The sequence below is a fragment of the Schistocerca serialis genome, chromosome 6 (genome assembly GCF_023864345.2).
Source record: "Schistocerca serialis cubense isolate TAMUIC-IGC-003099 chromosome 6, iqSchSeri2.2, whole genome shotgun sequence".
Taxonomy (NCBI): Eukaryota; Metazoa; Arthropoda; class Insecta; order Orthoptera; family Acrididae; genus Schistocerca; species Schistocerca serialis.
Window position 1 is genome coordinate 438,199,634 of NC_064643.1, and position 26,776 is coordinate 438,226,409.

General features: G+C 42.8%; 1 protein-coding gene across 6 annotated transcripts in view; it reads right to left on the bottom strand.

Moving 5' to 3' along the window:
• The window catches only part of LOC126483675 (SUN domain-containing ossification factor), a 254,712-nt gene that overhangs the window by 53,221 nt on the left and 174,715 nt on the right, over window positions 1-26,776 (bottom strand). The window contains exon 1 of one of the 6 annotated variants that reach the window (XM_050106751.1): window positions 20,563-20,614. The exons of 4 other annotated variants lie outside the window; for them this stretch is intronic. In XM_050106751.1, the coding sequence (XP_049962708.1) occupies window positions 20,563-20,569 (7 nt within the window). In that variant the 5' untranslated portion in view covers window positions 20,570-20,614. Of the gene's footprint in view, window positions 1-690; window positions 860-20,562; window positions 20,615-26,776 lie in introns of those variants that run through there. One more of the 6 variants, XM_050106752.1, reaches the window with a different exon arrangement.

Sequence of the window (26,776 nt, forward strand, 5' to 3'; positions counted from 1 at the left end):
AAAGTAACAGCGGTCCTACCACGCTTCCCTGGGCCAGTCCTGACGATACCCTTGTCTTTGACGAACACACACTGTCGGGGACAACATACTGGGTTCTGTTACATAAGGAGTCTGTTTATGCTTGAACCTTCGTTACCAGTGGGCACCGTGGCACTGTACCAAATATGCTGTACGGAAGCCTAGGAATATGGAATCCGCCTATAGCCCTTCACCCATGGCTCAAAGGATATCATGCGAGAAAAGAGCAAACAGTTTCACACGAGCGATGTTTTCTAAAACCTTGCCGATTTGCAGACAGAAGCTCCAGAGAATTTATTATATTCGAACTTAGAATATGCTCAGGATTTTGCAACAAACGGATGTTTAAGATATTGGTTCCTAATTATGCCCTACGTAAATCTCACGTAAGGTCTGCGAAGGTAAAATAAGATAAATTGGATTCGTAAGTTTTCCTAGCTCCATTTGAACAGGAAAGGGGATGTCCAGCAGTAGTACACTGTACCCTCCGCCATGTACTGTATTGTGGCGCGCGGAGTATGTATGCAGTTGGCATGACTACTGGACAAGTATTCCGAACACAAATAGATATGATCCTGGTGAAGACTAGTGCGTGAACTCGGCACTTTACTCCAGACACACTCGCTGTCGAGGGACAGAATCAGGAGGCAGATGTGGGTGCTGGAGACTTACGAACTAGTGGGCCGCTCGAGTCGAAGAGGCGCGAGGTGTCGCGTGGTGGGCGGTGGCGGCAGGTGCACGTGAACGCGGCCGCCGGCTCGTGCACAGCACCGGCAGACGACGACGATGGCGCCGCCTCCGCTGTCACTGCCGCCGCGTTGGCGGTCGCGGCCCAACTGGGCTAACCTTGGCGCTCGCCTCGGCGCCGGGCACGCCTGTATGCGGAGCGCGCGCCGGCTCGCCGCTGCTTATAAGAGGCAACTCGCTAGGCGGTGGAAGAGAGAGAGAGAGAGAGAGAGAGAGAGAGAGAGAGAGAGAGAGAGGGCGGGCGGGCGGCACTGCGAGAGCGGAGCCGGCCTTCACCTTGCACGGCGCTGGGAATCACTGCAGTCTCCTGGCGGCGAGGTGAAAACCGACCCACCGCTGCTTACTTTTTTACTCCAGTTTTGAATGCACGCCGTTGCGGGTGTTCTAGATGTACTGACAGCACCAATACCGACGTTAACTGCCTGGATTTAGTGAGAGTGGTGTTCAATGCATCAGTCATCCCAGCCATATTTTCACTCACGCACAACACATTTGTATCTATTTATACATCTACACATCGGAAATCACCTTATTGTATATGGTGGTGTGAGGGAAGAGATTGTTGGTAATCTCCAGTGTGAGCTCTAATCTCTTTAACAAGTTTTTTTGGGTCTCTTTGTCTCTGGTACGAACTTTGCAACTGAGTCCAAACTAACTTCCTGATGAGCTAGATACTTTAAATTTTAAAAATTGCGCTGAACTGGATGACAACGCAATATTACGCGCTTTCTTATCTGTCTGTTCAGTGGGGATGGGGACGAAAAGTTTGACAGCATCTGACATCCCCGCTGCCCTGCAGGACCAGCGTATTGTGCGGATAGCGCCGCAATGCGTATCAGGAGGTATGTGAGTGGATGAGCACAGCTAAGCGGACACACACACACACACACACACACACACACACACACACACACAGATAGAGAGAGAGAGAGAGAGAGAGAGAGAGAATACTTGTAAGATTTATAACGAAACAGGTGGGGCACATGCAGCAGACAATAGTCATGAACTAGTCATGCAACGATATGTATTGCATGTAACCTAAGTTTTTTCGTTATAAATTTTACATGTAGCCTCACAGCTATTAAAAATCCACAAGCACAATTTTTAGTATTTGTATGGGGTAAAGATTCTGTCTGGCGCTAGGAAAAATTATATCTTAGTCCGATTTAAAGACATGTTATATTAAGAATTTATTTTATTTAAATAATTATTCTACCTTCATAGTCTTTTTGCAAGATATACATAGGCGGAAGCAATATGTAGGCTCACTCTTCTAGGAATGTGCGCCCTCGGAATTTTAGCAGAGGTATCACACTGCGACATTCAGCACTTCTTGTACAGTCTGCCACTGGAGTTGGATGACCATCTCCATGGCGCTTTGGCTATTACTAAATGAACCTGGGACGGGATGCGGTGGTATTGGATCTTCCCTATCTGACTCTAGCAATCCTATACGGTGCTGGTCCTAGATTATTCAAAGAGGGTTTGGAAGCTACCCATTTCATAGGTGGACTACACTTCCTGAAGCTCTTCCCAACTGATCTCAGACTGGTATCTGCCTTACCTGAGATTAGTTTAAGGCGATCGTTCCACTTTTAATTGCTCTGTACGCCTTCTCCCAGGTACTTCAGGAGCATGGCTGTTTGGCAACATGTGCAGTAGGATATGTTCGCTGACGGCAACTTCCAACCCCCGCAACAAGCGTCGACCCTTCTGGCTTTCTGCAAAAATTTTCTAGTGCTGTGAACACTCCGAACAAAAACAAAGAGCCTTACCCACTAGGTAATTTAGAAATATAGTGAAGTTATTTTCTCGTAACACTCCATCGTGGCAAGACCGAAGTTGCTGTAACGTCTTTAGGTTTATCTCCGTTAATGAAGGCATACTGTATTCCTTTTCCTTGGAGCCCTTGACTCCAATCAGAAAGCTTGTCATATTCCGCATGCTCGTTACCTGTTCGTTAGGCGACAGTGTGGAGCTGTATGACCTCTTGAAGTCAAGGAACACAGTTTCAGCCTTCATACATTTATATTTACTGTCTTTTCTTGGGGAGTACAATATTTGATGATAGTACGCTAGCAACTTAAGAAATGTGCGTGAAAGCGGTTTGGAAAGATTGCGAGGGATCGTTTGTACATTCACGAGAAGACAAAAGGTGAGAAGCCACCACGAGACAGTGCAGAGTGGATAATATTGGAGTGGAAACAGAAGAATGTGAGAAACGCCTGAATTCGTGTACTTTAGGACAGACAATGACATTTTGTGCTAACAGTAACTAGTTTTTAATTACTTTTGAACATCAGATGGCTTTAACATACGATACATCGCTCACTATATATGCCTACATACTTATTACCCCCCCCCCCCCTCCCCCGCCTAATGTTTGACGCTTACAATTAAAATTTCATGTACTGCAATGTAATATCACGACAGAAAATTCCAATATTCCTTCGCGTATTACAGGAAGTCCTTTTTCTTCGTAGGCTGTACTTTCAGATTGGAATAAGCACTATTTCATTACTCAGCTAATTTCGCCTCCATGGGTATTCTCAAGCTACATCACATTAATAACTGTGATTCCTATAGTACATTATAAGCGGAACATCAATATAGCGAAAAAGTATATGATAACGTCATTATGGAGTGCTTTGCGTAACCATAGGTTATGTGAAGTTCATATGCGAAACGGAGGAAGTGCCGCAAATATGTGCTTTTTGACGGACTACGAACTTACGTAACACACAAAACACGTTAGCGTAACTACTGAAGTGGAAACATACAGGCATTGTTCAACGTCTCAAAATGAAATCACTGAGGAGTGTCGCACATATGTCCAAAGGATACACGAAATTTTAAAACTTGCTGGCTTGTTAGATAAAATTAACGGCACATTTCTGGTAAACTGAAAGCTGCCTTCTCTTGCAGGAAATTCAGCTAAATTGCGACACAGTGGGACATTATGACTCAGGCACTACACACAGTGATGTGTCCTTGGGCTCGTTACGGCAACGAGTTGCTCATTCCCGAATCAAGAAGACTTCGCTCCTGGAGTTCTGCAGGATGGGTGCCACTAATGGGTACTTTCACTTTCAGCCAGTCGTGACTCACTGCCCCATGAACGTCGGCGAACCAGCACCCAAGTGGTGGTTAAATGTGCAGCGGCCGCAAAGTGTCGACGGCTGCTATACTTAGTCTGCCCTTCCCTCAGTTCTAAACGCTGTCTGCCCTAACGGCAGGAAAGCATTCCAATCGTCTGGACAGTTATGTTTTGAAGACGTGTACTGGAAAATTTGCACCGTACGTAAGAATCTGCGTAACTTTGGGAATACGTGTCTGCTTCTGTGACTTGTTGACTGTACATACTTCATAAAATACCATATCTGATACATGCTATTGACCAGAAAAAGAAGTCTCCTTATTAACCACCACCATTACATAAAATAAGGTCTCACCTCTTAAGGAGCCATTGCTACGGCTTCCTCTATTCCAAACGAAAAGCTTCAATTCCTTACATACTTGAGTGTCCACACGTAGTGCTTCACGGTATACTCTAATGACAATTATGCTCTCGGAGCAACTCCTCAGTGAATGAAATCTGCCAACAGGGAATGACACTTGGAAACGCCACTTCATAATCTACTGCGCTTTGATAAAGCTGATATGATCAACATGGATCATTTGTAGCCACTTTAGTTCTGACGAATCACAAACACTGCACTAACGCACGCCTTGTGCAAATGCACTGATACTTTCTAACGCAACTTATGAGCGCGTGTGTGTGAGAACGAATTCTCTAAGGATTGCATCGACCTCTTAATCCCTCGAGAGAAGCACTGAAGAAAAGTGACACCCCCGTATAAAAAGGGCAAAAGAACGGACCCGAAAAATTACAGACCAATATCCCTAACATCGGTTTGCTGCAGAATTCTTGAACATATTCTTAGTTCGAATATAATAAATTTTCTTGAGACCGAGAAGCTTGTGTCCACAAATCCGCTTGGTTTCAGAAAGCATCCCTCGTGCGAAACTAAGCTTGCCCTTTTCTCGCATGATATACTGAGAACTACGTGCAACAGGCAGATTCATTTCTAGATTTCCTGAAAGCGTTTGAAACTGTGCACCATTGCAGTTAATTACAGAAGTTACGACCAGACGGAATAGGTTCACAGAGATGAGAGAGGCTCGAAGGCTTAAGTTATACAACCCAATATGTCGTCATCGACGGAGAGTGCTCAGAGACAGTATTGTCAGGACTGACCCAGGAAAGTGTGATAGGAACGCTGTTATTCTCTCTGCATGTGTAAATGATCTGGCGGGCAGGGTAGGCAGCGGTCTGCGGCTGTTTGATTATGCTGTGGTGTACGGTAAGGTGGCGAAGTGGAGTGACTGCAAGAGGATACAAAAAGACTTAATTTCTAGTTGGTGTGATAAATGGCAGCCAGCTCCAAATCTAGAAAAACCTTAGTTAATGCGGATGAGTATGGAAAACAAACGCGTACTGTTCTGATACAGCATTAATAGTGTGCTGCATGACAGTCACGTCCTTTAAATATCTGGGCGTAACGTTACACTGCAGTATGAAATGGAACGAGAATGTGAGGACTGTGGTAGCAATAGGGAGAATTCTAGGAAACTGTGGTTCATCTGTAAAGAAGGCCGCATATAGGACGTTAGTGTGACCTATCTTGGGTACTACTCGAGTGTTTGGGATCCGCACCACGTAGGATTAAAGCAAGACATCGAAACAGTTCAGGAACTGACTGCTAGACTTGTTAGCGGTAGGTTCGAACAACACGCAAATGTTACGGAGATGCCCTGGGAACTCAAATGGGTATCCCTGGAGGGTAGATGAGGTTCTTTTCGAGGAATGCTACTGAGAAAATCTGGAGAACCGGCATCTGAAGCTGACTGCAGAATGATTCTGTTGCCTCCAACATATATTGTGCGTAAGGACCACGAAGATATGAGCAATGAAGGGCTCATACTGAGGCACAAACAGTCGTGGTACGGGGCACACTCCGCCAAGCGCCGTAGATTGCGAGGAATCGATGTAGATGTAAACGAAGAATCAAAAATCAAACTTTGTGGTGAATTAAACGTATATTGATGGACAGCGACTTGAAACCGAAAAACTGCCTTCCAGACACGATTCATGTCTCAGTCGTTCAGTGCAACGCCCTCAAAACACGAGGTTTCGGAGCGAGTACCGCAGTTTTAATCTCTCTCAACAGCGCACAACACATTGCAGAGTGAAAAATTCATTCTAACAGCAACGAAATGATAGTCAAATGCGCAAAACTGGTTAGTACTGTACTACTCAGCAATACCACTCATTCAGATATGAGTCCTAGTCAAAAATAAAATCTTGTTCGGAGCAACAAATAAAATTGTCAGCCTTAATCCAGAAACGTATAGTGATCCCTCCTGTGCCGGAAGTATTATATTTAGAGAGGGTTTTACCCTTAGGTCATCGTTCCATATAATCAGAGGAAATACTGAAAACCACCTCAAAGCTCCCGCAGTCCCGCGCGAGATCTCACGTACCAGGGCGACGTCCGCCGCGCGCAACAGATTACGCGGCGTACTGCTCCGCGAGTTTAATCTAAAACTTTTACTGGCGGACACGGGTTAATTTCCTACACTACTGCATGTCTGTAATATCTGTGTAAGTAAGGGTTGTCAGCATCGCTTTGATCCACGAGACAGGGTTAAGCTTCTCACCGCTCTAAAGTCAATAATTACAAACCCGGTAGCAATCCAACTACTATCTTAACGAGTCAGATATCCGACCACAGGACTAACTGTGATATATATTCACCAGCTATCAACTATATACTGCCACCAACTGGCTCCTAACAACTCCCACCGATAATCTTCCCACAACACAGTTATGAAGTTCAAAGCAGTACGAAACGAAGCACATAAAACGTCACCCTCAGATTTGCGTGGAAACAAATGAACGTCATTAGTACCAGTTCGCCCCAGCCAAATCTGTCACTTATCTAACACCATTTCCAGGCAGGTAATGGCACCAGGACCAGTTCTAAGCCCCCTCTTTACCGAAAAAGTTCCCGCTCACTAATTCACATACCTCGTTCAGAAGAGCAGGGCAGTTACGAAGTGCAATACGACGACCGTGCACGGGAACTCACATTCGAATGCTTTGTGGGCTTCCGTACCAGGAAAGCAATCGCGTTTTTATAACGTAGAATCACTCCACAACTCCGAAATGGTAAAACATTAACTCCGCCGGAAGGTGGTCCACGACTTGCCACGATAGCTGAGCTGGCCGCTCCCGAAATTGTTTAAACACGTTAAATACTGTGTGGCCGCCGGTGACCACAGCATCACGCCTACCGCTGTGTGCCTGGCCTAGCGTGGAAACATCCATCACTAACGGGTGAGGCAGTCAACGCGTTAACATAGGTCTTTCAACCAATCAGAATCACGAGCAGACAGTTGCCATGCTCCTGTTTACAGCACTTCAGCTGGCTGCTGCCTCGTGGCAGAGCATCAATAAATCTTTTTGCAGCGTCCGTCATTGGTAAATTTCTTACCGTGTAAGCCGTCAGTTACCTCATTTGGAAGGATTACGGAAAATCAAATGGGACCTACGGACAATCCCAATCCCAAAGAAAGCAGGTGTTGACAGATGTAAAAATTACCGAACTATCAGTTTAATAAGTCACAGCTGCAAAATACTAACGCGAATTCTTTACAGACGAATGGAAAAACTGGTAGAAGCGGACCTCGGGGAAGATCAGTTTGGATTCCGTAGAAATGTTGGGACACGTGAGGCAATACTAACCTTACGACTTATCTTAGAAGAAAGATTAAGAAAAGGCAAACCTACGTTTCTAGCATTTTTAGGCTTAGAGAAAGTTTTTGACAACGTTAACTGGAATACTCTCTTTCAAATTCTGAAGGTGGCAGGGGTAAAATACAGGGAGCGAAAGGCTATTTACAATTTGTACAGAAACCAGATGGCAGTTATAAGAGTTGAGGGACATGAAAGGGAAGCAGTGGTTGGGAAAGGAGTGAGACAGGGTTGTAGCCTCTCCCCGATGTTATTTAATCTGTATATTGAGCAAGCAGTAAAGGAAACAAAAGAAAAATTCGAAGTAGGTATTAAAATTCATGGAGAAGAAGTAAAAACTTTGAGGTTCGCCGATGACATTGTAATTCTGTCAGAGACAGCAAAGGACTTGGAAGAGCAGTTGAACGGAATGGACAGTGTCTTGAAAGGAGGATATAAGATGAACATCAACAAAAGCAAAACAAGGATAATGGAATGTAGTCAAATTAAATCGGGTGATGCTGAGGGGATTAGATTAGGAAATGAGACACTTAAAGTAGTAAAGGAGTTTTGCTATTTGGGGAGCAAAATAACAGATGATGGACGAAGTAGAGAGGATATAAAATGTAGACTGGCAATGGCAAGGAAAGCTTTTCTGAAGAAGAGAAATTTGTTAACATCGAGTATAGATTTAAGTCGTTTCTGAAAGTATTTGTATGGAGTGTAGCCATGTATGGAAGTGAAACATGGACGATAACCAGTTTGGACAAGAAGAGAATAGAAGCTTTCGAAGTGTGGTGCTACAGAAGAATGCTGAAGATAAGGTGGGTAGATCACGTAACTAATGAGGAGGTATTGAATAGGATGGGGGAGAAGAGAAGTTTGTTGCACAACTTGACTAGAAGAAGGGATCGGTTGGTAGGACATGTTTTGAGGCATCAAGGGATCACAAATTTAGCATTGGAGGGCAGCGTGGAGGGTAAAAATCGTAGGGGGAGACCAAGAGATCAATACACTAGGCAGATTCAGAAGGATGTAGGTTGCAGTAGCTACTGGGAGATGAAGAATCTTGCACAGGATAGAGTAGCATGGAGAGCTGCATCAAACCAGTCTCAGGGCTGAAGACAACAACAACAACAACAACAACAACGGACAATCCAGCCAGTGTGCTTCAGGCCAAACAAATACGCCATTGACCGGCCGCCGGAAATTAGTTGAGGCGACTGGCAGTACAGAATCAGTGCTAGAATAACTGGGTAGCTGGGACACGATGTATTAAAATACTGTCACCTGTAGCTGTCGCTGTTGTCTTCAGTCCGAACAATGGTTTGATGCACCTCTCCACCTCTGCCTAACTATTCCAACCTACGTCCAACTGAACCTGCTTAGTGTTTACCCTCTACAATCTCCATCCACCCTCACCGCACGCACTCACCCACCCACCCACCCACCTTCGTTGCCGAACTGTCGACTCCTTGATGCTTCATGACGTCCTATTAACTGACCACTTCTTTTAACGAGTTTATGCCATAATATTCTTTTTCCGAAACCTCATTAGTAACTTACTCTACCCATCTAATCTTCAACATTCTTCTGCAGCACCACAATTCAGAGGCTTCTGTTCTCTTCTTTACACAAATGGTTATCTTCCACCTTTTACTTCCGAATAAGTCTACTCTTCAGGCAAATGCCTATAGATATTAACAAATTCCTATTTTTCAGAAATGCTTTCTTACTACCGCCAGTCTACATTTTATATCCTCTCTACTGCGGCTGTCATCAGTCACTTTGGTGCCTAAATGGCGATACCTCATTACTCTTAATGTCTTCCCTAACCTAATTCCCTCAACACCGCCTGATTTAATTCGACAATTTTCCATTGTTATTGTTTTACTTTCTTCAATGTTCATATTATAATCTCCTTCCTTTCTATTCAACTAACCTTATGATAAGACTATTCATAAAGACACGAGGGTATTCCAGAATCGACACACGGCACTGCAGACTAGATTACACGAGTCGCACATTGCCAGTGATACGGAGTCGGCACTTAGTCGAACGTGGAGAAAGCAGCGGAGACGCATTGGTTGACGAGCGAGACTGTGCGGACAACAGCCGCGCCCGATCTCTCCGCACACTGTTGCTGGCAATTAAAACGGGTGGAAAGCCGCGGAATGCCGATGGAGCAACAGCAGCCGCCATGCCCACTGCGGAACGCATCGTTAACTTGCCGTCTGTTCCCTGGGAGACCTTTCCCCTACATCGGCGCCCGAGTGTCGCCATAAAGCGCAGAGATCGGACCTTTATGGAGGAAGGGGGCGGGAAAAATGATTCCGCTAATGAGGAGCCTACCTACAGCCTACATTTTATATCCTCTCTACTTCGACCATCATCAGTTATTTTGCTCCCCAAATAGCAAAACTCCTTTACTACTTTAAGTGCCTCATTTCCTAATCTAATGAGTAATGAGGTATCGCCATTTAGGCACCCCCCCCATGAACCATGGACCTTGCCGTTGGTGGGGAGGCTTGCGTGCCTCAGCGATACAGATAGCCGTACCGTAGGTGCAACCACAACGGAGGGGTATCTGTTGAGAGGCCAGACAAACGTGTGGTTCCTGAAGAGGGGCAGCAGCCTTTTCAGTAGTTGCAAGGGCAACAGTCTGGATGATTGACTGATCTGGCCTTGTAACAATAACCAAAACGGCCTTGCTGTGCTGGTACTGCGAGCGGCTGAAAGCAAGGGGAAACTACAGCCGTAATTTTTCCCGAGGGCATGCAGCTTTACTGTATGATTACATGATGATGGCGTCCTCTTGGGTAAAATATTCCGGAGGTAAAATAGTCCCCCATTCGGATCTCCGGGCGGGGACTACTCAAGAGGATGTCGTTATCAGGAGAAAGAAAACTGGCGTTCTACGGATCGGAGCGTGGAATGTCAGATCCCTTAATCGGGCAGGTAGGTTAGAAAATTTAAAAAGGGAAATGGATAGGTTAAAGTTAGATATAGTGGGAATTAGTGAAGTTCGGTGGCAGGAGGAACAAGACTTCTGGTCAGGTGACTACAGGGTTATAAACACAAAATCAAATAGGGGTAATGCAGGAGTAGGTTTAATAATGAATAGGAAAATAGGAATGCGGGTAAGCTACTACAAACAGCATAGTGAACGCATTATTGTGGCCAAGATAGATACGAAGCCCACGCCTACTACAGTAGTACAAGTTTATATGCCAACTAGCTCTGCAGATGACGAAGAAATTGAAGAAATGTATGATGAAATAAAAGAAATTATTCAGATTGTGAAGGGAGACGAAAATTTAATAGTCATGGGTGACTGGAATTCGAGTGTAGGAAAAGGGAGAGAAGGAAACATAGTAGGTGAATATGGATTGGGGGACAGAAATGAAAGAGGAAGCCGCCTGGTCGAATTTTGCACAGAGCACAACATAATCATAACTAACACTTGGTTTAAGAATCATGAAAGAAGGTTGTATACATGGAAGAACCCTGGAGATACTAAAAGGTATCAGATAGATTATATAATGGTAAGACAGAGATTTAGGAATCAGGTTTTAAATTGTAAGACATTTCCAGGGGCAGATGTGGACTCTGACCACAATCTATTGGTTATGACCTGTAGATTAAAACTGAAGAAACTGCAAAAAGGTGGGAATTTAAGGAGATGGGACCTGGATAAATTAAAAGAACCAGAGGTTGTACAGAGATTCAGGGAGAGCATAAGGGAGCAATTGACAGGAATGGGGGAAATAAATACAGTAGAAGAAGAATGGGTAGCTTTGAGGGATGAAGTAGTGAAGGCAGCAGAGGATCAAGTAGGTAAAAAGACGAGGGCTAGTAGAAATCCTTGGGTAACAGAAGAAATATTGAATTTAATTGATGAAAGGAGAAAATATAAAAATGCAGTAAGTGAAACAGGCAAAAAGGAATACAAACGTCTCAAAAATGAGATCGACAGGAAGTGCAAAATGGCTAAGCAGGGATGGCTAGAGGACATGTGTAAGGATGTAGAGGCCTATCTCACTAGGGGTAAGATAGATACCGCCTACAGGAAAATTAAAGAGACCTTTGGAGATAAGAGAATGACTTGTATGAATATCAAGAGCTCAGATGGAAACCCAGTTCTAAGCAAAGAAGGGAAAGCAGAAAGGTGGAAGGAGTATATAGAGGGTCTATACAAGGGCGATGTACTTGAGGACAATATTATGGAAATGGAAGAGGATGTAGATGAAGATGAAATGGGAGATACGATACTGCGCGAAGAGTTTGACAGAGCACTGAAAGACCTGAGTCGAAAGAAGGCCCCCGGAGTAGACAATATTCCATTGGAACTACTGACGGCCGTGGGAGAGCCAGTCCTGACAAAACTGTACCATCTGGTGAGCAAGATGTATGAAACAGGCGAAATACCCTCAGACTTCAAGAAGAATATAATAATTCCAATCCCAAAGAAAGCAGGTGTTGACAGATGTGAGAATTACCGAACTATCAGTTTAATAAGTCACAGCTGCAAAATACTAACACGAATTCTTTACAGACGAATGGAAAAACTAGTAGAAGCCAACCTCGGGGAAGATCAGTTTGGATTCCGTAGAAACACTGGAACACGTGAGGCAATACTGACCTTACGACTTATCTTAGAAGAAAGATTAAGGAAAGGCAAACCTACGTTTCTAGCATTTGTAGACTTAGAGAAAGCTTTTGACAATGTTGACTGGAATACTCTCTTTCAAATTCTAAAGGTGGCAGGGGTAAATTACAGGGAGCGAAAGGCTATTTACAATTTGTACAGAAACCAGATGGCAGTTATAAGAGTCGAGGGACATGAAAGGGAAGCAGTGGTTGGGAAGGGAGTAAGACAGGGTTGTAGCCTCTCCCCGATGTTGTTCAATCTGTATATTGAGGAAGCAGTAAAGGAAACAAAAGAAAAATTCGGAGTAGGTATTAAAATTCATGGAGAAGAAATAAAAACTTTGAGGTTCGCCGATGACATTGTAATTCTGTCAGAGACAGCAAAGGACTTGGAAGAGCAGTTGAATGGAATGGACAGTGTCTTGAAAGGAGGATATAAGATGAACATCAACAAAAGCAAAACAAGGATAATGGAATGTAGTCTAATTAAGTCGGGTGATGCTGAGGGAATTAGATTAGGAAATGAGGCACTTAAAGTAGTAAAGGAGTTTTGCTATTTGGGGAGCAAAATAACTGATGATGGTCGAAGTAGAGAGGATATAAAATGTAGGCTGGCAATGGCAAGGAAAGCGTTTCTGAAGAAGAGAAATTTGTTAACATCCAGTATTGATTTAAGTGTCAGGAAGTCATTTCTGAAAGTATTCGTATGGAGTGTAGCCATGTATGGAAGTGAAACATGGACGATAAATAGTTTGGACAAGAAGAGAATAGAAGCTTTCGAAATGTGGTGCTACAGAAGAATGCTGAAGATTAGATGGGTAGATCACATAACTAATGAGGAAGTATTGAATAGGATTGGGGAGAAGAGAAGTTTGTGGCACAACTTGACCAGAAGAAGGGATCGGTTGGTAGGACATGTTCTGAGGCATCAAGGGATCACCAATTTAGTATTGGAGGGCAGCGTGGAGGGTAAAAATCGTAGAGGGAGACCAAGAGATGAATACACTAAGCAGATTCAGAAGGATGTAGGTTGCAGTAGGTACTGGGAGATGAAAAAGCTTGCACAGGATAGAGTAGCATGGAGAGCTGCATCAAACCAGTCTCAGGACTGAAGACCACAACAACAACAATGAGGAAACTCAATAGTGCGGTAAGGTGAAAGCTAGCCTTGCTTTCGTTGTAGCTACTAACAAGCAATGACGTCGGCCATGGAGCACAGTGAAGTGTACTAGGTTGTATTACGTTCCAGTCACGTAATAACACTTCGGGAGAAATTTCCACAACGTCGTGACAGCATCGTCGTCACGTATTCGTGTCTGGTTCCTAGCCGGTGAGCTAGTTAACGCCGCAGCACTAGACCCGATACGTGTGATTTCCGATACAAGCCTTTAACGTCTTCCGCATACCTGCCAATTATAGGAGTTGGTTAGACGGCTTCTACCAGAATTCGGAAAAAACAAAGCCCAGTTGCTTCCAGTATCACTGTTGCTGATAGTAGGTAAAGCCTAGAAAACGTCTGACGTATTTGTTTACATGGGATTCCGTTTTAAACTACTAAAATTCAGGACGTATAAACGCAATGGCGATAACGTCAACAGCCAATCTAGGTTGCAACAAATCGTTTTGAGAGTAACTTCCAACACAGCGCTAGAAAGACACGTAATTTCTTATTGTACGTATAGGATGAAAAACACCACTGTAAGAGGTCCATGACTAAGGAATTTATTGCTAGCGCACTCGAGCAGATGTAATTTCTATGGATTGCTCACGCGCTGCCTGCGATATGTAAGCCATAAGAGAATCTCAGAACAGAGAGCAGTGTTGGCTGCAGTAGGAACTGTGCGGCAGTAGGAGTTAAGCAGTAGCGAGCAGTCTGGTGTATAGAGTTGGCTGGGCCGGTCGTGGGGAGCGATGGCGGTGCCTGAGGTAAAAGCAGCCTCGCGCATATGTGCTATTGTTATATCAAGTCCCATGTAAATGTCTTAAAAATCTCTTAATAATAACCTTTCTTATAAAAAGTAACTTTTGACAATCACCCATCTCAATTTAAAGACTTTACTAATTTCTCCAATCCATGGTCATCCCGATTATTGTAAAGAAAAATCAGTTGTTTCCTTTTATACATGACAAATCTAGCGGCCAGCATTGCACTGGGCTGTGCCAGAAATTTTTTTTTTTTTTATAGGAGCAGATATATACGCGTTATCCGGCGACTTCATTCAGGTAAGAATTTTCAATTTATTCAGAATGATCTTTCAGGGCCATGACACAGCACTGCTGACGTTCAAATTTACCAGTTGATTCACAGTCGGTTAATTATTGAAAGGTTATAAGTGGGCCATATTTTTATTGAGAGATTAGTCACATTTTATTATTGTGAGGTTACTGAATAATAAACTTTTGGGTAGTTACACTGAATGTGAATGTTATACTTATTTTTACTGTTGGAAGGTTACACTAAATGTCAATTCTATATAACTATATAATTTTTTTGTGGAGAGGTTACACCACAATTGCGACATGAATGGGTTTGATATAAACAATGCCAAGACAATCTGTTCAATAAATGGTAATGCTCTAGGGAGACAGCAAATTTTATTACTGAACGATGTGAGAAGCAGTCAATTGCAGCTTTACGACAAATCAGTAAGACATTTTCTAAAATGTTCCAATTTGCTGATACTTTTCTTTGCTGCGAACTATGTGAAGTGACGACAAATTCATCTGAAGAGGCACTTTACCGTTCCGATAAAGGCATGAGCCTCGGCGGCAAAAGGGATAACAGACTACAATATTACAACTTTGGGGTTCGAACAACCATAGGATTGTTTTTCTTCTTGAATTACTACTTTCACTTCTGACAATTATTTGTCTACGTATACGTGAAATCGTTAAGCTCCACCGTGGTCGGAAGTCCACGGTAAAATCTAGATCCCTCAAAAGCAGACTGAATATGTCAGTATGAAATGCAACCAGGTGTCTGAGCAATGCCTGGACCCCTCTGATAGTACGAAAGGTGCCGCACATCTTATCATCCCCATCTGGCAGATCGCTCCCTATCAACTTGGTCCTATGCGTATCGGGCACCGCACGCCGTTATCTTGCCTTTAGCGAGTTACACCGTGGATACCTAAACAATATTGTTAGATAATCAGTATGAATCATGCGTTCCATAGTATACAGTCTTTCCTACGAGAATAATCACAAACAATGTGAAAGTAGTTAGTCATAACTGGCTACACTTCTAGACTGATGCTTTTTGGCAGCAGAATCTGAAAGACCAGTAACAACGTGTAGAAAAATGTTTATCATGCGCAGTATCAGAGTGCAAAGTAATGCGTGGACATGAGAGCGTCTATACATTGTTCTGACCACCGACAGACGCTACATCAACGAAAGCTGTATGCTCCATTGCCACTTATGCTTGATGTCTAAGGAGCAGGTACTGAGGGCACATTTCAGTAACTGTTTGTGAGTGGCGCCAGACGAGGGTGCGACAACAAATGTCAGTTCGCCTTCTGCCTGCACCTACATATACGCACACTGGCGCCTCGCCAAGCCGGCATTAGCGCGTAGCCAAAAGAACTCGTGCTGTGAATGCTTCAGACGCACACTACGTAAGTTCTTTCTACGGAATCACACACCGATCGTAACCAGGAGCGGCCTATAAACTGAATACCGAACGCCGTAGTTTCGATAGCTTCGCAACACTACGGTTTTGTAGTATTTTGCGAAATAATTGTGTCATATTTCTATGTTAGACACAAAAGCCTTTTTAGTAGTCTCTAAGGTGGTGACACGAATGAAATTCTGAATGGCAAATCTCGCAAACTGTCACACGAAGTCTCTCTTTCTAAGAATCATACCGCACGTTTCTTGGTACAGATTCATTTCCAAATATTCAACTCAATTACTTTCAGATGTCAACGCGACGAAGCACGATGAGCTGACTGAGGTTTAAAATGTAAACTGACAGCTGCTGAAAAACGTTATTTTAAAATACTTTACGCTTGGGCCCACAGCTCTTGTAACGAAGAAATTTTCCTGCTCAGGACTGTTTTTATACTTAAAAAATAAAAATTTCAATCCTTGTAGCTAATTCCCCCAACCCGCCCTCCAAGGGCACGATCTAGTGACATTACACAAAAATTATGTTGTATGCTTGCAGCTCGTCATTTTCCACACAGGAGTGAGATAAAGCTACAGGCAACAGTGTGCGCAATAAGAATGCAGTGCAGGATTGGGCACAACGACCACAGGTGTTGACTTCTACATACAGAACGAGCACAGTACAACTTGCATGCAGCTTTTGTCGCAGTCGACGGACGCTTCATTTTTAAGAACAGATGTTTTCAAATTCGTTCAGCGGGAGGATGGATCACTCGTAAGAAAAACATTTGATAGTAAAGAAAGAAACACAGCTGCCTACGATGTAGATTGACTGGCACAGAAGCGAAGTACGCTGAAGCTAGTGGGCAGCTTAGAACGTACGGACCTTGTAACTGCAACCTTGCCTCTGCGTCGAGGCATTAACCTTGAACCACTATAAAACGCCTTTGCATACTGCCACTGACAGATCACAGAACCAGAGCTTACGGTTTCAGACAACCCACAACACCAATTCTATCTTGGATAAATACGAAATCCCACTATTCTGAGGAAACACTGTATCCAGGTGAGATCGATAAAACTATTCGAAAAATTTGAGGATTAAGGGTGATGACAATGTTAAAATATGCCATCGATTGTTGTGAAGCTGAAAACTGACATCAGGAGACCGTGAATCAAACTACGAGGTGATTTTTCACTGAAGTTAATAAAATCAACCGGCAAAATTACATACCCTGCTTTAACAAAAACAGTCATTATCCGCACTGCCCGTCAGCAACTGTAAGCATAATGAGATACTTTTTTGTATCTTCGTACTGACCAACTAGATTCACTTAAATTATTGTTTCTTCTGCTTGGAAGCCTGCTGAGTTTAGTATATTTTTACTGTTATTTCCAGTTCTTGCTTTTTTTAAATGTCCTATTACTGCAATCCATGCTGCTGTTAATTTTTTTCCAGGAATACAGAAATGTTTATTTGGTTAACCTGTCCGCATTCGTTTGTTAGAGGGTCCAAAGAGGAGTAGCTTCGACTTTGCTATTATTTGTGGTATCTTCTCTTTTTTGAGTACATCTTATTACTCATTTCTCAACGACCTGCAGTTTGAATTGCACTTATTATTGTTTCCATAATTCGTCTTCCAAGTGTTTTTGTTCTGTCCAGATTATAGTTCATCTTTAAGCATCCACACGCATATAAACATTCTGGCCTTACCCCTGTGACAGTGTTTTAATTTTCTGTTCTAGACATGCTTTTATCGTTGGAGATGATATTAGTCAAACCATACGCTCTTTCCATGGTATGCTTTGTTAATTTTGTTTATTTATTATAAGCACGTTGCGTAGAGTTATGAGAGCCAAAGCTACTTGATAATGTAACGACTCACTACATAGCCTACAAAAAGCTGGTTACAACATTTGTAAAGCAAAAGAAACAAAAAAAATGTGGGAGTATACGAATGCATACCACGTGATAGAGAAGCTTTCGCAGCTACTGCGAGGAAATCCTTACGAGACAGTGTGTGCCACAAGTAACTCTCTCAACTGAATTTGAATACTTGGGGTTAATCACGTTTTTCCAATTTTGCTGGAAGCCTACTGAAAATTAAACCTGCAGAACAGAGGACACCGTGTACAATGTTTCAGGAAGTGTTACCAAAGAACATATTTTTTTCAGTCTAGCATTCACTGAATGAATGTTGCAGCTTCTTAAGTCGATACTGCCAACAACAAATCCCGTGATGGATTATAGGTACAGGGCTGGCAGAGCTGGAATTCCTGGACACATCAACAGTCCCTACACGAAGTTCGAGAAATGACATCACAGATCCGCCTGATTGAACTAGGAATGTTCTTTATGAGTGCACAGATTTGCCCCAAAATAAGATACCACATGAGATAGAATAATGTAAACAAAGTATTAGGTCTGATAAAAAAATTACATTTTCTTACTGTGTAACACACCACCGCTATTTCAGAATTTTTCAGCAGATGACCAAAAAATTACCGACTTGAATCTTATCTCACTATCGACAATTAAAACACACATGTAACGAGTAGTGGTGTATCATAATGAACGGTTGATATTGGAAAGCCTTGACAGCTAACATGTTAAAATAAACGTCATTTATTAAATTGGTGCATAAGTTTGTAGCGTTTTTGTTTCGCGTGTTGGTACTCCAGTTGCTATGGGTTTGCTTATCGACTTATTTTTCCATTTCTTGTTCACTGTTACTATTTGAGTTTAAATAGTCTTTTTGTTATTTGGAGATAGTGAATGGCTGTGGACGCTAGAAAATGGAGTACCAAGTGGAGACATCTGAACATTTCCGACATATTCTTCCGTTTGAGTTCAATATAGGGGTGGCATCAGTCGGAAGCAGCCATAAACATCTGCGCCGTTGTGTAGATGGGGAATAATGTCATTGGACAGAACAGGGTAAGAAAATGGGTTTCTCGATTCAAGAATGATCGTCTTGACATCGGTGACTCTTCACATACAGTAAGACCTTCGGGTTTGATGAAGATCGTTGAAATGCATTGATCCACTGTGATCCACGCCTGTCTACTCGAGAACTGACAAATGTGATTAACCTGATCATTCCATCATCGTGCGGCATTTGCATGCAATGGGGAAGGTTCAAAAATCGTGCGTATGGGCAGCGCAAGCTCTAAGCCAAAATTACAAAAATCAGCAGGTGGCCTTACGTACATCTCCCCTTGTTCGTCATCAATTGGCTTGTGAACAACATCCATCATTTCTATCCTGTATCGTTACTGTTGACAAGAAATGGTGTATCTACGCTTTCAAAAGAAAAAGAAAGGAACGGCTGAGCCCAAACAAAGCAGTAACTCTCCGTACGAAGCCTAGCGCACATCCACAAAAGATAATTTTATTCATCTGGTGGAACAGTGACTGTTGTGCTGCGAATTGCTTCCCCGAGATTTACCCTTCACAGCTAACAGTCACTGTCAATAACAGACGTCTTGCAATCCCTGTTATTCAAGAGATCAGCTTCTAACCGAACCACTCGCTAGGTCTCCATCGGCCAAACGTGACGCGCACTCCCTCTTGTGGACTTTTGGCCACGTCCACGGTCCACGCCCACAAGAGCCGCTCAGCTCCTAATTCACTGCCTACTGCGAGCTATCGTCAATCATTCCAGTGTGAGCTGAAGGCGCCATCCGTCCTATTCCGTCAATGTTACATTCGATAGGTATGAAGCGAGATTTCTAATTATTACCTACCCGACAAAATTCGTAGTTATACAGTCTAATATAATCATTACGTAGTTAACAACGTAAGCACTTACATTGTACACAATTTTACCACACACCGAAGGAGATTATAAATTTGACCACATCCAGGTATACACATAACCAGCCACTAATTGACGAGTATTGTCCTTTTAATGGTTAACGTTAGGCAGAATGCATGTAAAATGAGCTACTCAGATACCAATTGTATGAGGAATGGTGGACGGGCGACTGAGATAAGCAGACCTCAACAGCACACAGAAAATCGGATTTTTTGTTTGCAGATGTATTTATTAGTTTGCAGAGCATCGATGAACCACATCTCCAATCATTCCCCCTTTTCAAGAACCAAGTTTTCCTGTAGAGTACCAGATGAACAAGACGCCAAAGGTGTCACCTATACCACAAAAATTAAGGAGAACTGATAACTTTTTGCACATCTATGTTAACTACTTTATTCTATCTAGGCACAAAAGCACGGAAATAGTGCAATACATTTATGCATCACTAGTTTAAAATTTGTGATGCATTGGTCCACCTTTTTAATTTGTGTTACATCCGGATGGAAAGGTGCATATGAAGAACCGCTGCGGGTTTCTATATTGTATCTCGGAAATGTGACATCATAATCCGCTGAGACGCAGATTTAAGCACTACAATAATTTTTACAAATAAAATTAGTCCTCTATAATCTGAAGTTTCGGCACACACAAAACGGAAAGGAACTTCATTCGCAACGCTTCCAACAAAGACAATAGCTACGTCAGTACATTACCACCAGTATCACAAAGCGTTACCTGCGGCAGAATAATTATTTTTACACAGATATTAAGATATATATATATATTTTTCTCAGTTTCGTTCTTTACACATGACAGCTGAAACATCACGAAGTGTCCTATGTTTTTCGTAACTTAGTAAATTATTGCAATTTAATAATGTCCGATTGCGTATAATCCAGCCTCCAAAGACCCTCCGAAACTTACCACGCATGTGAAGTCTCCTTCCGAAAAGCTGCTCTTACATTCTCGTCCCAGCTCCGTCTGGACCATGGCAGAGCCCTATCTGTTCGTCGGAGGGCGCACTGCGTACGCAGATGACGTCAACGAGATGTTTACGTCGTCCATGTAAGACCTTGCCTAACATAATCCAGCGGGAGACAGCGACCGTTAACGAAACGAGCAAATAGTTCGCAACAGAGCGCTGAATTACACAATCGCCAATTCTGCTCGATTTAAGTTCATCCATGTTTAATAGACCTACTGCAAAGGACACAGCGATCGTTAGGTGACGTGTCGAGAGCAGAACCATTTGAAAACTCTGTCCACTACGTACATCAAACTGAAGGAGCAGACTAGTTTTCCACAGATACAAATGTTACAGATTTGCTATCTTATATTTTTAAAGCTGCTGGTTTCTACTGAGAGACTGAATAACAATGTTAAATATAATGCTGACTTTTCATTAAAAAACATTTCTGCGCAGTAAACAAAACAGTTTTATATTAATGATTTTTAGGTCAATGGCAATACACGTTGTGCTAGACGCGTTTGCCTTTATTCGGATGCATAAGACGAATCTAAACTAAAAGCCCTTAATATCAGTAGGAACTGAGGACTTACTGTCAATAACATTAAAGATGGAAGTATCGAAAGTACGGGGACAAAATTTCGGACTGTATATACTCGTAACTGCATCTTTTATTGTAAAATCATTTGATGTAGGTGCACTGTATTTGAAGGACACACGTGTCTGAATATTTGATGAGGAATATAGCTAAAAAAAATAATCATTAACTGAATTGTTGGATTATTAAACAATTATGCTGTTAATAGTTTGATACTGTCGAGTAAATCAATGCAAAATGCAAACAAGTACTGGGAATAGCGTTTGGCGGATTATCAGCAAAACAGCTAATTCATCATCTTTTGCATGGACCGTTTTCCCTCAGTTAACGTTTTACAGCTACTCATTTGGGCACGTTAATGATCAGTCTTCAACTTATACATAGTTGTTTTTATTTCATCACATATCCAACGGAAATGAGTCATGCAGTTCCACATGTTCTGTCAACTACAGACAGCTGCTAAATAAATAGACCCTCCCAGGAAAGTCGCACTAATGACAAAACGTATCAGACATCAAGAATTATTGTCTAGCTAGTGCGCTGACAAAAATAACGTCGAACCTACGCACGAATTCGTGGCGTTACGTCTGTAAAGAAACAGTGAGCTTACGTTTGACAAAATTAAAAGACAAATTGCATAAAATATCTGATACAAAAGCGATAATCGGCATGGCAGAAAACTCCGTAATTAATGAATATGGAGCAACTGAACAACCTACTTGAAGACGAGTATGTGGAGACACTGTTTAGTAGTTCTGCAACCATAGTGAAAATCTATTTGAACATAGCTACGATTTCTGTTAGAGCGCTTATCGATTCTGTTCCCAATTATCAGTTGGGTTAGTTACTATTCACCTCATGATAAAATATTACCGCATCAGGAGATGGCCCAAAACGGCCGGACCGGTGATGGAGATTTTAGTCTTGCGATATGGAATGAATAAAGACAGTACCTATCAATCCGTGTAAATATTTTACATACTATCAAAATCAAAGTTTCTGCACTCATCGGACAAGACAGAAATGTCCAGTTTATGGCGAGATAAACGGTGACGAAATAAGAAGCGCCACTTTTCGGTTGAAAAAGCTATTATTGATATAAGGTAGTTCAAAGCATTCAAAAAAATTCGAGTGATCTGCCGACGTTGTATTTTCAGTGAGGTCCTTATACTGACAAAATAAAATATCGGTAACTATTCGTGACAGGAAGATTCAAATACTACACCTATTTGAGAAACGCTTAAAAGAGAAGTAAGAGAAGAAAATCAATCCCATTACTTTACGAAAGAGAATAGAAGATTGCAAGATGAGTTACACACACGAATGTAGAAACAGTACGAAAATTTTCAGTTTTATGAACCAACAAAAAAATATATCAACTGAAGTGCGACTTTGGTGGTTTTATGGATTGATGTACGAAAACTCTTGAGTGGTGCTGCGTATCAGGATTTCTACAAAATAGGACGCACGTGACCTCTCAGTTTCATCCACTATCAGCTAAACAATGTATCGCAACAGGTCTACCGTTTCTCTTATCACTGGTCCCGTCTTACATGTCGCTAAAGCCTTACATTCGGCTCTCTCCACAAGTTTTTCACTGGAGGATCTGAACTAGCAGTGAACAAAGCCCGTCCTTTAGGTCAAACAGTTACAAAAATGCAGCAATTTTCAAATACGACACCAAATTAATGCCTGATTAATTACCTTCTTAACAAGCAAAAATAGCACAATTCCAGTTTCAATCCTATAAACTTAACTGTCGTTACCCGACGTAAGTATATAGCTGCGATCTTTATTAACGAATTATTTCTACAAATATCATTTGAAAGTAATTGCTACAGAAAAATACATGGCCAGCGGTGGATTCAGTCAGGCGGCAACACTCCAATTAAATAGTGAAATACAAAAGGTAGTCTAAGAGTCTGTTCACAACGATTACATTACTGACAGTGCTCATGTTTAAATGTAATTCAGTGCGGAACGACATTAAAAATGCAACAGCTAACTACAATGCATTTTTCCGCTCAAGTGTTCAGATAGTGTGTTTGAAAAAGTACAACAGTAACTGTATCTTTCATTCTGTGCCTCTTTGAGTGGCCCTCCCCTTGCTGACAATTTCATCAACGTATCTTTTCAGTTTTGTGGCCTTATATCGGTAATTTATGCTCTCGCAGTTTCCCTTTTCACTCAGGTTTATTCATCATCATGATGGCCTTTTGATATCTGTTCCTAATACTATTTATTAATGGAAAGTATTCATATGTAATCTCTACAGTAAATACAAGATTCAAAGTATGTGGCAGTTATTAAGGTTGATGGAATTTCACCACTTCATTAGCTCCTTGTATGTAAAAAGAAATTCATGCAGTATGTGCCATTCAATAAAAATACCAAATCTGGTACACTCGTCTTATCCTTCAGATTCGATTCAGGAGGCGCTGCGTACTGCAATTTTACTCTTTCTTTATCACCTGTCGTTGACAAAAACCTCAGTGGTGACACGTTTCCAATACTAAAAAGACCATATTCAGCCAACATAATTTGATCGGCAAGGATGAAAGGGTGGCGTAGAGCTACAATGTATGCTCCAAGTACTGTGGAATATCGTAGATCACACAGTGAGCATATGATAAGCCTAAATTTACATTCTGTAACTAAGACTACCTCCCGTAAGTATTGGTTGTGATGGTGGTAGCGGATGAGAAATTTAATAAGCACTGCAATTAGAGTAGCTGAAATTCACATAGGCCCTAGTCACACTGCTGAACTTTTATACCGCGAGACATAGTAGGGAAATTTTGGGTAAACGTAGTGGACAATATTTGGCACTGAGCAAAGGAAACACCTGCAATGAGAGGTTGGTCCAATAAAGGAATCTGGCAGATGAGATTTTCGGTCTGTGCACATCGTCCCTATGCTAATGACTGACACTAGCGTCATCTCAGAACGGACTGAAGAGCCTGAAAGACTTAAAACTGAATCTTTCCAACGGTTTGTAACTACAGAAGGCAGTTGTGATGAATGCTTGCAGAATAGTCCGTCGGGTTCTGAGACAGTGCAGTTAACTTAGCAGAGACAGGTAAGTATGGAGGTTTCCACGCCCAGTGTCAATTTAAATCTTTTGCGGTTATTGGCGGCGTCATTATGATACATTGAAATAGCTATAAAGTCAAGTCTTTGAAGTAAAAACTCCACAAACAAATTCACAGCATCCAGATATTGATTGCCCCAGTTATTCATCTATCGATATATTGTCTACACATGGGGTGCGTAGGGGGCTCAAGATGGCATTAATCACATGCCGAAACTGGTCTTCTACATAACTTCTCAAAACATACGGGTGACTGGCGATTTTCCTTTGGTAAAAGCTTCATTTTAGTCGACCTGAAGAGGACCGCTGCAAAGACGATCGAAATGGCAGGTTTATATCAGTGTTACTGTGATATAATGACGCGGCCTGACATCCAGAAGCATTTAACTCAAATTAGTGACACCTTGTTTTAACTGTTAGTATATCAATATCTCAGAAGATGAAACAGTAACAAATAAACGAGAGCCATTTGAAATTGCGCATCGCACAACGCTTACTGGAAACGAGGTAATCCTCTTGGGTACAATTGCACATTTGTGACGTCTCGAATTTACTCGTCTTGCTTTTAGATTCCATACGCACTTAGTCGTGTAGTTTCTTTCCTGTAACCATGACGCCTTCTTCATGATGTCCTTTAAGCAACATCCTTGTTGATACAAATGCTTCTGCTAAGTACCTACGCAAGAACACTGTGCGAAATCCAGCGAGCCATTGCATCATGCGATTCCCCAACACAAATGTTGAATCATCTTCAACGTCCGGAACAGCGGGTAGAAAGCAGTGCACGCTGGCCCGTCGCGCTCGGGAGCCAGTAGCCGTATTTCTCAAGTGGGAATCTCGGTCCGGCGAGCCGCGCAGCGCAGCTCAGCGCCGGAGGCGGCGTCCTGGTTTTAATCAGCGACGGCCGAGGCGCAGCGCAGACAGTGCGTCTGCTTCCGGCGGACACCGCCCACGGCTGCAGCAGTGGCGGTGGCGGCTGGCCGTATGAACACAATGGGCTCGGTCGACGGGAGACCGGTCGCAGGCTGCACCAGCCGGCCGGCCGCCGCTGCACCCAGGAAGCGGCGAAAGTGCCCGCCAGACGGTATCAGCGCGGCGCGGCGCGGAGATAGCCGCTCCGCCCCGGCCAGGGTGAACGGCCTACCGGTATTGGCAGCGGCGGCGGACGGGACACGCCTACCCTCGCCTTTGCCATCCGTCCGGTCACGAAGCGGCTAACCGGCACTAATTGCGAGCCGATGGAAAGTTCTCCCTTAGATCGGCACACCCTCTTATCTGGCGATCGGCGCCTGCTCGCTCTGGCGGAACCCCACCGGAACCGTTAAATTTGGTCTGCAACTTCCCATTACATTTTTTCTGAATAAGGTTCGGCTTGTACCTCCCGATACGGTTTTCAGCAGTGTAAGCTCCTGTTAACAGTGGTCTGTTGATCGGTTACTCATTTATAATCTCACAAATTTAAATTGAGCCCTGAAACACACAAACTATGTACTTCAATGCAAGCAGTAGACTTCTCACTGTGAGATACATTAGGGAATTAAAACAACCCTGCCACCTAGTTTGTTAATCCTCCTCGAAACGACACTGCGCCTAAATTTACTTAACGTTATACCCCTGGGCATGAATAATTTTGGGCCCGATTAATTTTAAGGCAACACCAAGCAAACTATAATTATTGGTAGTCACCCAGAAGGCGGTTACAGAAGGCCCTTCGTTTCACTTATGTTTTGCGGGGCTAGGCCGCTCAACGGCGAGGTTACCACCGCCATTACAAACATTAAAGGAAACTAATATCGGTAAAACCGCTACAGAGACATTGTCACACTCATACCTCAATCGCGTTGACCCACACAGCCCCCTTTGTTTGAAGTACAGGAGGTACGTTGATGGCAGCTAGTTGGCGCTTAGGACCAGCTTGGTAATTAACGAATCTAGAGAGTTCCTTAGAACTCGCTGGCAAGACAGCCTTTTTTAGGAACGACCTTTTAGAACGGCAATAGCATATACTACCAACCCTGAGAGGCTGCTCTTTTCTTGGTGGGACAGAGCTTTTAAGTAGGACCCAGCAGGCTCACCCGGCCTCACTTTTGTCGGTGTCGTGGAGCAGTGAACACGTAGCGTTCGTTCGGTTCCGTCGCACAGTGTCTCGGGGACAATCGGTAGCCGTCGTCCAAACAACTTGGCGAGATGTTACAGCCTACCTAACACGCCATCACACTCCATCATTGCTGCTCATTGTTAGCATTTCTCACAAGCTTGTCTCAATTTACAGGGGATTCGCTGATCACATTTTCGTAACTTTTAAGTGATGCTTGATAATGCGTGAAGTTTATAATAAGCACTAGTGCCCTCTTTCCTGCCGTATTCGATGGTTGATATTGTCTTCTGATGCCTTCATAATTTTGAATGCTGAATATATTGCAATTATGGGGTCAAATTGAGCCTCTTATTGTTGTGACTGTGGTACCGGTACCGCCCATCC